Here is a 15,125-nt window from a genome sequence, read left to right as displayed (position 1 = left end):
GTATACAGTACTGTAGCAGAAAGGTACGTTTTTACCCAAGTGGTGTTTAAAAAAAGTGGGTATACTGTGGGTCCATGGATAAACGACACCGCTGCTAGTCTCAACACACCCACATTCCACATACGGTATGAATATGAATCATATATGAATCAAAACAAGCAAGCATACAGCAACAGGTGAGGCATCAGCCTTTGTGTTAAAAAGTTTTATTTTCTCAGTAAAAAAAAGTTAGTGGAAGTTGTGACTGATCTCCCTCCTCCCTCCTCCTCCTCACGCTACAGGAACAGGAAACGAACACTTCCCACGTCTGCAGCGAAGCCTGCTGATTGGCTGGAACTCACGCACGACGATTAGTAAGGAGCTCATGTTGGAAGTTTAATACAAAAAGAAATGTACACATAAACCGAAAACAGGAACACAACACAAGTGTTGCTTGTTTTAAAAATCTTTACTGTCATTTAAACTGCAGTTGTATATCCTGGGAATCCCTACGCTGGTCAATATACAGAAGAGTAATGAATCCATCACACAGGAACGATGATGTATGAGAATAATAATAACATTGATCATGTACCACCCCCCCCTTGTCTGGGAATACCCATCAATCATTTCAATCAGTATTCATCTTCCTCAGGATCAAAAACAATCATGTTGGTCTTATGCTGAATACAAAAAGAGGGAAAAAAAACAGGCGATTTCTAATGAACCAAGAAACCTTTTACTCACCCCCCCCCCCCCCCCCTGACCAGAAACAACATCGTGACGCTCTGACAGATTGCATGACCGAGCGGCTTCAGTGTTACCAGACCGGATGGTGGATTTGTAATGGTAGTCAAATTCGGGAAAACGTCAAAAAAGGGGCCTGTGTCTGTTTATGCTTCTATCCAATGAGATCAATCAAAACGTAGATAAGAGAGAGAAAGAGAAAGGGAAAAAAAAAAATACATCAAAACGACTAGGGCTCCCTTCTTAATCGTCGTCAAAGTTCTGTTGTAAAAGGAAGTTAGCGGCGAGGTTTTCGTTCTTCTCACAGGCGAAGTAGGCTTGTATGACCAGTCCTTCTGGGAACCCTAAGGCTTTTAGCTACGGAGAGAGGGAGAGAGAAAGAGAGAGAGGAGAGGGAGAGAGAGAGAGAGAAAGAGGGAGACAGAGAGAGAAGAGGGCCAGAGAGGGAGGAGAGAGGGAGGAGAGAGGGAGGGTGTTACAACTGCTGAACAGAGCGCTGAAACAGTTCAAACTAAGTCCCAAGTAGCTGTTCTGAAGAGGTAGCGTAAAGTTGCGCCTTAAACGTGCAGTGTGTGATTTCTGGCGACATCTAGTGGTGAGGTTGCAGACTGCAACCAACTCAATACAACTGGTGCAACATAGCGATCTCAGTGGAAGGACCTGCTCCCTGTATAAAGAAAAAATGATTCTGATTTTTATGGGACTATTCACTTATTAAATCATACTTATGAATATTATATAACATTTCTGCTAACTACAGAAAAGCTCAAATTCAACACACTGCACCTTTAACCTCTAACCCTACATCATCCAGCCCTGCTTCAGTTGTAACTAGGGCTGCACGATTATGACAAAAGATAATAATTGCGATTATTTGCTTCAAAATGGTAATTGCGATTAATAATTGTGATTAATATTTAATATTAAATAACCAAAATGCTCCCAAATCACGGATGTTAATCCCTCTCTTGCTACTAACTCACTGACCTAGTTTTCGCTCATTTTTTCACTAGTTGACCTACTGCTATCTGTCTTCTCAGTGAAATTGCTACGCACAGCGCACTCAGCGGGAACGCATGTGATTGGTCAGACAGCATAAGCGCCTGTGATTCGTCCGTGTAGTTCTAGCACACTCAATTCAAAGCAAAATTATTAATCACATTAATTGCGGCTTTTTGCGATTAGTTAATTGCGGAGGTTATAATCGCGATTTCGATTAATTCACGATTAATTGTGCAGCCCTAGTTGTGAGCGGTGTTCGACTTGGGCAGGAGGATCATGGGAACTCATTTGAGCGTTCTGGAACACTGCTTATTCTACTGCTTGACCTCTGCTTGACCTCTTCTGACCATCGGGTCACAACAGTAGAGTGACCAGTACCTGTGAGCAAACCTAATCCAACTGTGATGTCCAGTTTAAAACCCTGGTAGTAGCCTACAGGAGGAAACAAAGGAACAGCCCCCTCCTACCTCCAGGCCATGGTCAACCCCTACACCCCCTCCTACCTCCAGACCATGGTCAAACCCTACACCCCCTCCTACCTCCAGGCCATGGTCAACCCTACACCCCCTCCTCCCTCCAGGCCATGGTCAAACCCTACCCCCCCTCCTACCTCCAGACCATGGTCAAACCCTACACCCCCTCCTGCCTCCAGACCATGGTCAAACCCTACACCCCCTCCTCCCTCCAGGCCATGGTCAAACCCTACCCCGCCTCCTACCTCCAGACCATGGTCAAACCCTACACCCCCTCCTACCTCCAGGCCATGGTCAAACCCTACACCCCCTCCTACCTCCAGGCCATGGTCAAACCCTACACCCCCTCCTACCTCCAGGCCATGGTCAAACCCTACCCCCCCTCCTACCTCCAGGCCATGGTCAACCCCTACACCCCCTCCCACCTCCAGGCCATGGTCAAACCCTACCCCCCCTCCTACCTCCAGGCCATGGTCAACCCCTACACCCCCTCCCACCTCCAGGCCATGGTCAAACCCTACACCCCCTCCCACCTCCAGGCCATGGTCAAACCCTACACCCCCTCCTACCTCCAGGCCATGGTCAAACCCTACACCCCCTCCTACCTCAAGGCCATGGTCAAACCCTACACCCCCTCCTACCTCCAGGCCATGGTCAAACCCTACACCCCCTCCTACCTCCAGACCATGGTCAAACCCTACACCCCCTCCTACCTCCAGGCCATGGTCAAACCCTACACCCCCTCCTACCTCCAGGCCATGGTCAAACCCTACACCACCTCCTGACCGCTACGCTCTGCTACCTCGGGGTGACTGGTTGCCCCGTCACTCCGAGGCCCCTGCGGTCGATCGACACGGTCACGGCTCTTCTCTGTCCTGGCCCCGCAGTGGTGGAATGAACTGACCACTGACGTCAGGACAGCAGAGTCGCTGCCCATCTTTCGGCGCAGGCTCAAAACTCACCTCTTCTAGAAGTACTACCTGGATCCTCCCTCTTAAGGACCTACTGTATTTATATGTTTCTACTCAAGCACGTTGGCTTCAGCACTAGATGATGCTCTTAGTCACTTGTTTAGAGAGGAGATGCCTCCCCGAACTGAGAAGAACCTGGACGACCAACTGACTATGTTCTCCGCATATCACATCCGTCACACGCTCCTGCAGATTCCTGCTCTACAACATCAGAAGGATTCTCCCTTTCCTCACTGACGAAACGGCGCAGGTGCTCATCCAGGCCCTGGACATCTCCTGATTGGACTACTGCAACTCCCTCCTTGCTGGGGTAAGTGTTGACTAGGTCTAGTCATAGCCTAAGTGGTGACTAGGTCTAGTCATAGTCTAAGTGGTAACTAGGTCTAGTCATAGTCTAAGTGGTGACTAGGTCTAGTCATAGCCTAAGTGTTGACTAGGCCTAGTCATAGTCTAAGTGGTAACTAGGTCTAGTCATAGCCAAGGTGTTGACTAACTCCAGATTTAGTCACTACTAAATTTAAATGGGTTGCACCACTCACGACTAGTTCCTAGTAGCTAAATATTGACACCACCCTGGGAGTTATTGTTATGTTAGTTATTATGTCTTAGTTATATCAAGATTAAGCTAACTATTGGCACCAGTGTGCTTATTGGTGTCATATTAATTCAGTTTGAGTAATCTCACGATCGAGCTAGCTAACCACCTTTAGCTCAATGGTCTCAGTTGCTGGTTAGCGAGGGGAGTCCCAGCCCAGTTGATAACCCTCCGTTGCGGGTTGGGGGGAAGCAACGGTCGGCTGGGATCCTGCCTCTCATAGTTAACCAGCAACTGGTCAGTGGACGGTACCAGGCAGCCTACGTCATGTCTGAATCAAATAACGTTATCAAACAAGCGTGGGAACTAGCTGGCTAGGATCATTTAAGCATAACAATCCAACGGCTAACTCCCCCAAAATAACCTCTCCACTGCACAAGCTTCTCACCCCAATAACCCCAATTAACCCCAATAATAATAAGCACAAGCTACCGAGTGCAACGTTAGCCCTGCTAACGGATATAATGAATTTGGAGGAGAGTGTTGCATCTGGTGCTAAACGAGGCAAAGGAAGAACATTTTATGGACTATTATCACATCCATTTCAGTTGGGATTATACAGAAAGGTGAGGATCGAGCCTGTGTTGGATGACCAACTCAAATGCCTGGCCAGCTCAATATTGTTGTAAGTTTAATATGAATCATATGCGAGCCGGAGCCCGTCACTTTCACTGGATGACTCGTGAAGCATGCTACATTTATCTCGCATACTAAACATGGTTTCGTGAAGTAGTATGCACTAAATAGCATGTAGTAGGCGAGTTGCAGTATGTAGTATGGACATTCGGACACGGCCCTAGCTCCTTGGTAAGGGCTGGTTAAGGGCGATCAACTTTCTTGTTTACATTTTTACTTGCTTGCCGATTGGCAATTTGGATCCTGTCGTCACAGTCATACGACGACTATTTTTTAGTAACTAGTTAGTAGTTAAGACAACGCCTAAATCGCCGTGGTGCAACCGAAATTAGACACCAACTAGTATGCGACTAACTAGTAGCAACTAAGAGTTTAGTCAGAGTTTAGTCAGGGTTTAGTCAGAGTTTAGTCAGGGTAAATGCTTGGATCTAGTCACAAGATGAGACACATTGGTGCAACCCAGTCCTGGAACTTGTCCAGAAAGCTGCTGCTCGCCTGGTGTTCAACCACCCCAAGTTCTCCCACACAACTTCCCTTCTCCGTTCTCTACACTGGCTCCCTGTAGCGGCTCACATCCAGTTTAAAACTCTGGTACTAGCCTACAGGGCAATGAAAGGAACACCCCCCTTCTACCTCCAGGCCACAGTCAGACTCTATACTCCTTCCTACCACTACGCTTTACAACGGTCCTCCCTCTTAAGCACCTATTGTATTTTAGATTGCTATTCTTGCACTTTGACTTCAGTACTAAATTATGCTCTTAGTCACTTGTTTTAGAAAGGAGATGCACTTGTGAGTTCTGGCAAGTAGGAGTACATTGGCTCTTCCTACGTTAAATGCAATTACTTTAAGTGATTTTGGATAAAAGCATAATTTAAATGATGGTAATGTAAGATGCACTTGTGAGTAGTGGTACAGACTTCCTATATTAAATGCAATTATAGTAAGTCTCTTTTGATAACAGCGTCTGTTGAATCCTGTGAGGTTCTGAACCAGAGCAGCATGTTGGGGCGTCTCACCCTCTCAATGGCCTCCTTCTCCTGAGGGGTGACCTGGATGTAGTTCATAGGGTTTCCTCCTCCTCCGGCCTCGGCTGCGATGCCTCCTCCTCCTCCTCCTCCTTCTGTTCCTCCTCCACCACCTCCTCCTCCTCCTCCTCCTCCCCCCTGGCCTCCTGCCTCAGGGGTGGGCTCGTTCAGCATGTGGATGAAGCGCTCCTGGTGTCGACTGATTTGCTGCAGGAGAGGAAGGAGGGATGGAGGGATGGAGGAAAAAAGGAGGGAAGGAAAGAAGGTCAGAATGTGTTTTCTTTACTACTTAATCTGTGCATGATTGAGCCATCCATCCATCTATCTATCCCTCCCACCTCCTCTCTCTCTCCCTCTCTCTCCCTCTCTCTACCTGGACCAGCTGAGGGTTCCACCTCCCTACCTGGACCAGCTGAGGGTTCCACCTCCCTACCTGGACCAGCTGGGGGTTCCACCTCCTTACCTAGACCAGCTGAGGGTTCCACCTCCTTACCTAGACCAGCTGAGGGTTCCACCTCCATACCTAGACCAGCTGAGGGTTCCACCTCCTTACCTAGCGCAGCTGAGGGTTCCACCTCCCTACCTGGACCAGCTGAGGGTTCCACCTCCCTACCTGGACCAGCTGGGGGTTCCACCTCCTTACCTAGACCAGCTGAGGGTTCCACCTCCTTACCTAGACCAGCTGAGGGTTCCACCTCCATACCTAGACCAGCTGAGGGTTCCACCTCCTTACCTAGACCAGCTGAGGGTTCCACCTCCTTACCTAGACCAGCTGGGGGTTCCACCTCCTTACCTGGAGCAGCTGGGGGTTCTCCCGGCCTATCTGCTGCAGCAGAGCGGGGAGCAGGCTGGGGTTCTGCTGGATCAGCTGTCTCATGATCAGGAACTGAGGCTGGTCACTCAGGAACTCCAGGGGGTTACCTGGGAGATAGAGAGAGAGAGAGAGAGAGAGAGGGGGGAGGGAGAGGCAGAGGGAGGGAGGAAGAGAGAGAGAGAGAGAGAGAGAGAGAGAGAGGGAGAGAGATGGAGGGAGGTAGAGAGAGAGAGAGAGAGAGAGAGAGGGGGGAGAGAGAGAGAGAGGGGGGGAGAGAGGGAGGGAGGTAGAGAGAGAGAGAGGGACAGAGAGAGGGAGGGAGGTAGAGAGAGAGGGGGGAGAGAGGGAGGGAGGTAGAGAGAGAGAGAGGGAGAGAGAGAGCGGGGGAGGTAGAGAGAGAGGGAGAGTGGTCAGTCTGAAGAGGCCCAGTGAAAGACAGACACACACACGCAGGCCAGGGTCTCACCTCCTGTGCTGGGGGCTGTGCTAGAGGGGGAGGTGATGCTGCCGGCTGACACCGCTGAGGTCCCGCCCACAGAGGGCGCCACCGGGTCTGGCCCACTGTGCCCCTCCCTCTCGGCAGGGATCCCCTGAGAACAAGATGTTAGAACACACTGAAAAACCTAGAACCACAAACCCACAACCACAAACCCACAACCACAAACCCACAACCGTGAGGAGAGAGTGTGTAGTGAGTCTGGAGGGGGGGTATAGGGTAATGCGTGTCGTCGGTGTGTGTGTGTGTCATCGGTGTGTGTGTGTGTGTGTGTCATCGGTGTGTGTGTGTGTCGTGGGGTGTGTGTATAGGTGTAGTGGGGTGTGTGTGCAGTAGGGCTGTCAAATATATACTCGAACTTCGACTAATCGTCAACTTTGGGGAAAAAATGCATAATAGTGGTGTGTGTGTGTGTGCATGCACGTGTGTGTTTAGTGGTGTGTGTGTGTGGGTGTAGTGGTGTGTGTCTTTAGTGGTGTGTGTGTGTGTAGTGGTGTGTGTGTGTGTAGTGGTGTGTGTGTGTGTGTGGTGTGTGTGTGTAGTGGTGTGTGTGTAGTGGTGTGTGTGTATAGTGGTGTGGATGTGTAGTGGTGTGTGTGTGTAGTGGTGTGTGTGTTTAGTGGTGTGTGTGTGTGTGTGTGTGTAGTGGTGTGTGTGTGTAGTGGTGTGTGTGTGTGTAGTGGTGTATGTGTGTAGTGGTGTGTGTGTGTAGCGGTGTGTGTGTGTGTAGTGGTGTGTGTGTGTGTGTGTGTAGCGGTGTGTGTGTGTGTAGTGGTGTGTGTGTGTGTGTGTGTGCAGTGGTGTGTGTAGGGTGGTGTGTGTAGGGTGGTGTGTGTGTGTGTAGTGGTGTGTGTAGTGGTGTGTGTGTGTGTGTGTGTGTGTGTAGAGGTGTGTGTGTAGTGGTGTGTGTGTAGTGGTGTGTGTGTGTGTGTGTAGAGGTGTGTGTGTAGAGGTGTGTGTAGTGGTGTGTGTAGTGGTGTGTGTAGTGGTGTGTGTAGTGGTGTGTGTGTAGTGGTGTGTGTGTAGTGGTGTGTGTGTGTGTGTGTGGTGTGTAGTTGTGTGTGTGTGTGGCGTGTAGTGGTGTGTGTGTAGTGGTGTGTGTGTAGTGGTGTGTGTGTGTGTGTGTGTAGAGGTGTGTGTGTAGTGGTGTGTGTGTGTGTGTAGTGGTGTGTGGTGTGTGTGTGTATAGAGGTGTGTGTGTGTGTGTATAGAGGTGTGTGTGTGTGTGTGTGTGTGTGTGTGTGTGTGTGTTCACCGTGAGCAGGTACTCCACAGCTCTGTCTGGGTTGTTGAAACTGGCCCTCAGCGCCGCCACCACCTGCTCCCGCTCATAACCCATCAGCATCATCTCTGTCACCATGTTCTCATAAGACTGGCCCGTCACTGCACACACACACACACGCACACACACACACACCACACACACACACACACACACACACACACACACACGCGCACACACATGAACACACACGCACGCGCGCACACACACACACACACACACACACACACACACACACACACACACACACACACACACAGTGATCAATAGACACGGTGTGTTCATTGTCCCATTCTCAACCAGTCATACTCTTGACTGTGATTGAACTGGGACTGTGATCGGTTCTGTCAGCGTGTGTGTGTGTGTGTGTAATACATAAACGTGTGTGTGTCAGTTACCTAGAGCAGAGGTGGCCTCTTCAAATATGTTCACGTTCGACAAAAGACCAGAAGAACTGCAAAAGAGAACACACACACGCACACACACGCGCACATGCACACGCACACACACAGTTATCCACCAGGTATGTTGTGTGGACTCTGAAGACAACGGCTAAAATAATCAATAAAAACCTTAATAAACAGAGACAAACAAAAGCCCTCGGTGCCTGACCATCGCCCCAGGGTCTCCTACCTGGTCAGGGGGGGAGGGGCAGGTCTCGTACCTGGTCGGGGGGGGGGGGAGGGGCAGGTCTCCTACCTGGTCAGGGGGGCAGGGGCAGGTCTCCTAACTGGTCAGGGGGGGAGGGGCAGGTCTCCTACCTGGTCAGGGGGGCAGGGGCAGGTCTCCTACCTGGTCAGGGGGGGAGGGGCAGGTCTCCTACCTGGTCAGGGGGGGGGGAGGGGCAGGTCTCGTACCTGGTGGGGGTGGTGGTCGTGGGGGGGGCCGCGGGGGCGGGGGGCATCTCCTCGGCAGGCTTGTCCTCTTTGGCAGCCGCCTCGGGGGGGTCGTCCTGGACTGCGCTGGAGGCAGAGGGGGTTGTGGGAGTTGTAGTGCTGGATGTGGTAGTGGCAGGGGAAGACTGGGCAGCGGCCGGGGCCGCTTTAGGCTGCGGAGACGAGGAGAGAAGAGGCTGTTAGAAAAACACACACACACACACACACACACACACACAGACACACACACGTCGAGTATGGTGGTCCTCCTGGGGGGTCCTTATCGTGGGTCCTCAGATCGAGTCCAATTCTGGAACCACACACTCTATAGCAATGTGAGCGTTGATGTGAGGTGCTGGGGGTGGGATATGGAGGAGCCTTTTTGGGGGTCACCCTCTTTCTCTGCTGTCGCTTGACCGTGGCAGCCTGGCGGAGGTTGAACTCATGGAATGTGGCTCCTTCCTACAGGCTGTTTCTCCAGGGAATGTGGCTTCTTCATACAGGCTGTTTCTCCAGGGAATGTGGCTCCTTCATACAGGCTGTTTCTCCAGGGAATGTGGCTCCTTCATACAGGCTGTTTCTCCAGGGAATGTGGCTCCTTCATACAGGCTGTTTCTCCAGGGAATGTGGCTCCTTCATACAGGCTGTTTCTCCAGGGAATGTGGCTGTTTCATACAGGCTGTTTCTCCAGGGAATGTGGCTCCTTCATACAGGCTGTTTCTCCAGGGAATGTGGCTCCTTCATACAGGCTGTTTCTCCAGGGAATGTGGCTCCTTCATACAGGCTGTTTCTCCAGGCGCTTCTGTTCTGAGCAAGGTCTTCCCAGTTAGAGCAGTTTATGTGGACTTTTTGAAGGTTGATCCTGATGTTGTCCTTGGAAGCGCTTTTTCTGACCTCCAGCAGCAGCTCACTGACTAGCACTCAGCTGTGAATAAAGGCCCTGTTTTGGTAGGCGTGCGTCAGGCATTCATACAACATGGCCTATCCAACATGGCCGATCCATCTCAGCTGGTGTTTGATGATGGTAGTGGTGATGCTGTCGATGTCCGCTTGCTCAAGCACACTGATGTTAGTGCGGTTCTTTCCAGGAGATGTGCAGGATTTTACGCAGGCACCACACACACACACACCCACCCACGCACGCACGCACGCACGCACACACCCACACACCCACACACACACCCACACACACACACACAGCAGCTGGGCTGCTCTCGGGCTGCAGACAGGACAGGAGCGAGAGCAGAGGCTGTCGGGCTGCTGAAGGTTGAGGCACATGGCGCCCGCACACACACACACGCCAACATGGCGCCCGCACACACACACACACACACACGCCAACAAAATAACCTCCATCCTCTCTCCTTTCCAAGTCGTTTCTTTAGTCGCTCGGCACCACCACGGATACAAACTCAGGTTCATTAACCTAATCCACTCAGACAGAGCGGTGGTTCTCCCTCCCTCCCCCTGGGGGAGCTGTGGTCGAGAGACGGCGTGGGCGGCCAGGCCGGGTCCCCAGGCTGCCCCCTCCTGGGTCAGCCGCTAAGATGGCTGATCGGGTGTGACAGGACCGAGTCATCTACCGCTCCTCTCCAACCCGGCCTGCCCTTCTCCTCTGGGGGGGGGGGGGACGCATGCATGCGCGCGCATGACGGACCACGCGCACGGAACACACACACACACGGCATAGAATGACATTCTCTCACGCGCACGCAGAGGCGCGTGCACACACACGCATCCCTTCAATGACATGGAAAGTTAATTAACTCCATCTGTCGCTATCAGTGGTCACCACAGTATGAGTGTCTTGCGTGCGGGGAAGCAGCCTCCTCCCTGCCAATGTGCCTTCAGAATCAGCCAGACTGCACTGGTTGGCACCACGTCTACCTGGAGGTCAAAGCTAGCTCTTACATTTCTCATTACAATGTCTAGAGAGTATAGACTAGCCCTTACAGTGTTCCAAAGACTAGCTCTTTAAAATGTTCTAGAAACTAGCCCCTTACAAGGTTCTAAAAACTAGCTCATGTTCTAGAGACTAGTCCTTATGTTCTAGAGACTAGCTCTTTAAAATGTTATAGAAACTAGCCCCTTACAAGGTTATAGAAACTAGCTCCTTATGTTCTAGACTAGTCCTTATGTTCTAGAGACTATCTCTTTAAAATGTTCTAGAACTAGCCCCTTATGTTGTAAACTAGCTCCTTATGTTCTAGAGACTAGTCCTTATGTTCTAGACTAGTCCTTATGTTCTAGAGACTATCTCTTTAAAATGTTCTAGAACTAGCCCCTTATGATGTTCTAAACTAGCTCATTATGTTCTAGAGAATAGCTCCTTATGATGTTCTAGAACCAAGTCCCTTATGTTCTAAACTAGCTCATTATGTTCAAGAGACTAGCTCCTTATGATGTTCTAGAACCAAGTCCCTTATGTTCTAAACTAGCTCATTATGTGCTAGAGAATAGCTCCTTATGACGTTCCAGCAACTAGCTAAAATGTGTGTAAAAGCTCCTTAGAGAGGATACGTTTGTTTCGTGCACCAACCCAACCCAGTTCAACTCCTCACCTTTGCCACCATGACTACGACAAAGTTCTTCTCGTCAATCTTGTACTCCTTGAGAGCGGTGTCATCATTTAAGATCTTTCCTGGGAGGAACACACACGTTTATATATATATTATTATTTTATTCACACAAATATAGTGAATGACAAACAATGGCTAAAAAACTAAGTGCAAAAAAGTGTTATTCTATTAGCTACCTGCTCTTCAAATGAAATTCACACAATTCTATAGGCTACCTGTTCTGTATGGAGGATTAAAGCAGAAGCAGCCATGTCACGTACAGTCAAGCTCGCCTTGCAGCATTCCCACAATACACAAATGAGATACCAGTCCTGTGTGTCGCTCTGGAGTTCCCCAGAGAGACCAAGGGCGTGTCGGTGCCAACTGGCAGGGGTATGGCATTACAGGGAGACGAGCTGAATCCATTACAAACACAGAGCACAATAAACTAATCGTCCGTGTAGAAATCATTGTGATTAGACGTTAGGTAAGGCTGTGGGATGGAGAACTAGCTTTGATAATTGCAATTTTTGTAAGATCAACGACTGACTGCCTGTACCCCAGGGACAGGAGAGGGGGGGACGCCCTTAGTGACCGTACCTGCATATATCAACTTCTGTCCAGCCACCGGAAAACTCTCCTTCCCCTTCTCATTCTCAATCTTCTCCTTCAAAGTTTTGACCTGTAGAACATGTTATATACACATTACACTCGGATCAACGTTCATTCTGAGAAGCAAATGTGTTTATTGGTGATGTGGGCCATCTTATCTAACGATGACTAGACATCTTAGATCAATAGCTGACTTAGGACAAAGCTGACACATAGATGGCCTTAGGAATGACTAATAATAACTATTGTCTTTATCATGCTGGAAGGTTAACATTACAGGACAGAGGCTGTTTGGTCAAGAAACAAATCTATTCTAATGTCAAATCTTAAATTCTAATGTATTAGCTAGCTAACTGTCAGCAGCCAGCTAGTTAATTATCTATCTGTCATTAGAAACCTCTATGAAAGCAAGGCCCACTTCACCTCCCTACTTTATTAGGTCACTTGATTTGGCTGTATAGTCTGGGACAGTCTAGTTCCTGGGAGTGACTGAACATAGCCTAGCCACCACGACATGGTTCAGGCATTTAGCCGTAGCCCCAACTAGCTAGCAATGATCTAATGATCTAATTATAGCAAACTAACTTACAACAGACGAAGATTAATTGAGTAAAATTTAGCAGGATTTCTTCAAACTGAGCCGATACTACAGGTAGACAGCCAAGGCTAACGTGAGTGAAAGAGTCGGACTAATACCTGGAACTTAAACGTTCCATGATTAGCTAGCATGCTAATGTAGCAGCAGTGCTAGCTAGCTAACGTTAGTTCCTGAAGTTGTCGTTGCAGTATAAAATATATGTGTCCATATTTATACTGATAAACTATATGATAAACTTAATCTGTAACTTTGTCTAGCCAGCTAACCATCAAACTGCCGTTACTTTTGTTTGTCAAAGCTAGCCAACGGTAGCTAATGTTAGCATAGCATAGCATATCATAGCATAGAACAGCATAGCATAGCATAGCATAGCATAGCATAGCATAGCATAGCTAGCTCCCCAACTTTGACACCCTTCTCTCCACCCCTCCACCAAACACCCCTCCACCTCTCTCTCTCTCTCTCTCTCTCTCTCTCACCGTCTCCTCTCCGTCCATCTCGATCCTGAACGTCTGCTGCTGGAGGGTTTTCAGCGTGATCTGCATGATGGCGACGTGCTAGTTCAGTTTGAGATGTGTGAACTAGTCTCACCCCCTGCTATGAGGGGATAACTACGGGAGGAGCAGCAGGAGTCTGGGCTGTTCTCACTAGCTCATCACAGACGAGCCGCCATTACGCTTCTGCCTCCTTCTGCGCATGAACACACCCAAGTTCACCTCAAACCACGCATGCGCAGTGCGCCAGTTGCAAACTATGTTAATTTTCACCACAAACACATTTGGACCTGCCTAGTCACTTCATGCAGAATGAATGTAACAACAATTGACCTGAAACAACTGATATCTTTTTCAATTCAAGTGTAGGCTTCATTGTGCGCATAAACAAACCCAAGTTCACCTAAAACCACGCATGCGCAGTGCGCCAGTTATGCGCTCAGCGCAAAGTATGTTAATTTGAAGATGGATGGATGCAAAGTATGTTAATTAGAAGATGGATGGATGCAAAGTATGTTAATTTGAAGATGGATGGATGCAAAGTATGTTAATTTGAAGATGGATGGATGCAAAGTATGTTAATTTGAAGATGGATGGATGCAAAGTATGTTAATTTGAAGATGGATGGATGCAAAGTATGTTAATTTGAAGATGGATGGATGCAAAGTAGGTTAATGTGAAGATGGATGGATGCAAAGTATGTTAATTTGAAGATGGATGGATGCAAAGTATGTTAATTTGAAGATGGATGGATGCAAAGTATGTGAATTTGAAGATGGATGGATGCAAAGTATGTTAATTTGAAGATGGATGGATGCAAAGTATGTTAATTTGAAGATGGATGGATGCAAAGTATGTTAATTTGAAGATGGATGGATGCAAAGTATGTTAATTTGAGGATGGATGGATGCAAAGTATGGTAATTTGAAGATGGATGGATGCAAAGTATGTTAATTTGAAGATGGATGGATGCAAAGTATGTTAATTTGAAGATGGATGGATGCAAAGTATGTTAATTTGAAGATGGATGGATGCAAAGTATGTTAATTTGAAGATGGATGGATGCAAAGTATGTTCATTTGAAGATGGATGGATGCAAAGTAGGTTAATTTGAAGATGGATGGATGCAAAGTATGTTAATTTGAAGATGGATGGATGCAAAGTATGTTAATTTTCACCACAAACACATTTGGACCTGCCTAGTAACTTCATGCAGACTGAATGTAACAACAATTGAACTGAAACAACTGATATCTTTTTCAATTCAAGTGTAGGCTTCATTGTGTCAGTAGGCGAGACTAGCCTACGTATATCAATCATAGGCTACTTGTCCTTGTCTAGACTAGGCCTATCTCTAATGAGGTAGAAGTCCACAGAACAGATAAACTCTCCTAATTTAGGATGCGTCCCACTGCGAAGAGACCATCAGCTGAGTGATCGGCCCTGAATTTCAAAAGCAATGGTAGCCTAAGCTATATGAGTAATTCAGTTGAAGTTCGCTGGGTTGCCATGTTAGGGCCATTCTTTGAGTCTGCAGATGGATGCTGGAGCCTTGGACCAATGGCTCATTCAGGCTAACACATGATTGGTTGTCCAGGGTCTCGGGTCAGGGCAGGCTCTCTGGATAGAGGCAGAGAAGGAAGGCCCTGACCCCTTACCTGGAGAGTCTACCCTGCTATGCCTGGAGCTCGGCCCTAGGAGGGCAAGAGGGTAATTTAGCCTGCTGGACTCCACTTTTCATCACAGACATGTACACTATGGAAGAGGCTATGGCTGAGTTGAGGTATAATCCTGTGCTCAACTCAACTTTCTAAGGAACTCTATTTCTTTATCCTGCCGCAGAATGGAGTCTGATTAATCTCATCCTTTGAATTTACAGCAATGCTGTGACTGCGCTAAAATGTTTAATATACAAGGCATCAAACCCATTTCAAAGCAGACCAGCCCAGGGAACATCTTTTCATG

The 15,125-nt window shown here is 48.5% G+C and overlaps 1 protein-coding gene across 1 annotated transcript; it reads right to left on the bottom strand.

Moving 5' to 3' along the window:
- Positions 1–336: 336 nt before the first annotated feature.
- rad23b (RAD23 homolog B, nucleotide excision repair protein) lies at positions 337–13,336 on the bottom strand. Its single transcript, XM_084460196.1, has 10 exons — positions 13,146–13,336; positions 12,057–12,138; positions 11,460–11,539; positions 8,881–9,071; positions 8,422–8,477; positions 7,997–8,124; positions 6,712–6,835; positions 6,225–6,352; positions 5,423–5,638; positions 337–1,083 (listed from the first exon to the last, which is right to left on the bottom strand). The coding sequence occupies exons 1-10, from the start codon at positions 13,209–13,211 to the stop codon at positions 970–972; spliced, it is 1,185 nt and encodes a 394-aa protein (XP_084316322.1). The 5' UTR covers positions 13,212–13,336; the 3' UTR covers positions 337–969.
- Between the last annotated feature and the right edge of the window lie 1,789 nt (positions 13,337–15,125).

This window comes from Borostomias antarcticus (assembly GCF_949987555.1).
Source record: "Borostomias antarcticus genome assembly, chromosome: 30".
Taxonomy (NCBI): domain Eukaryota; kingdom Metazoa; phylum Chordata; class Actinopteri; order Stomiiformes; family Stomiidae; genus Borostomias; species Borostomias antarcticus.
Note: the sequence above shows the minus strand (reverse complement) of the source record. Positions and strands in the feature narration are given on the sequence as shown.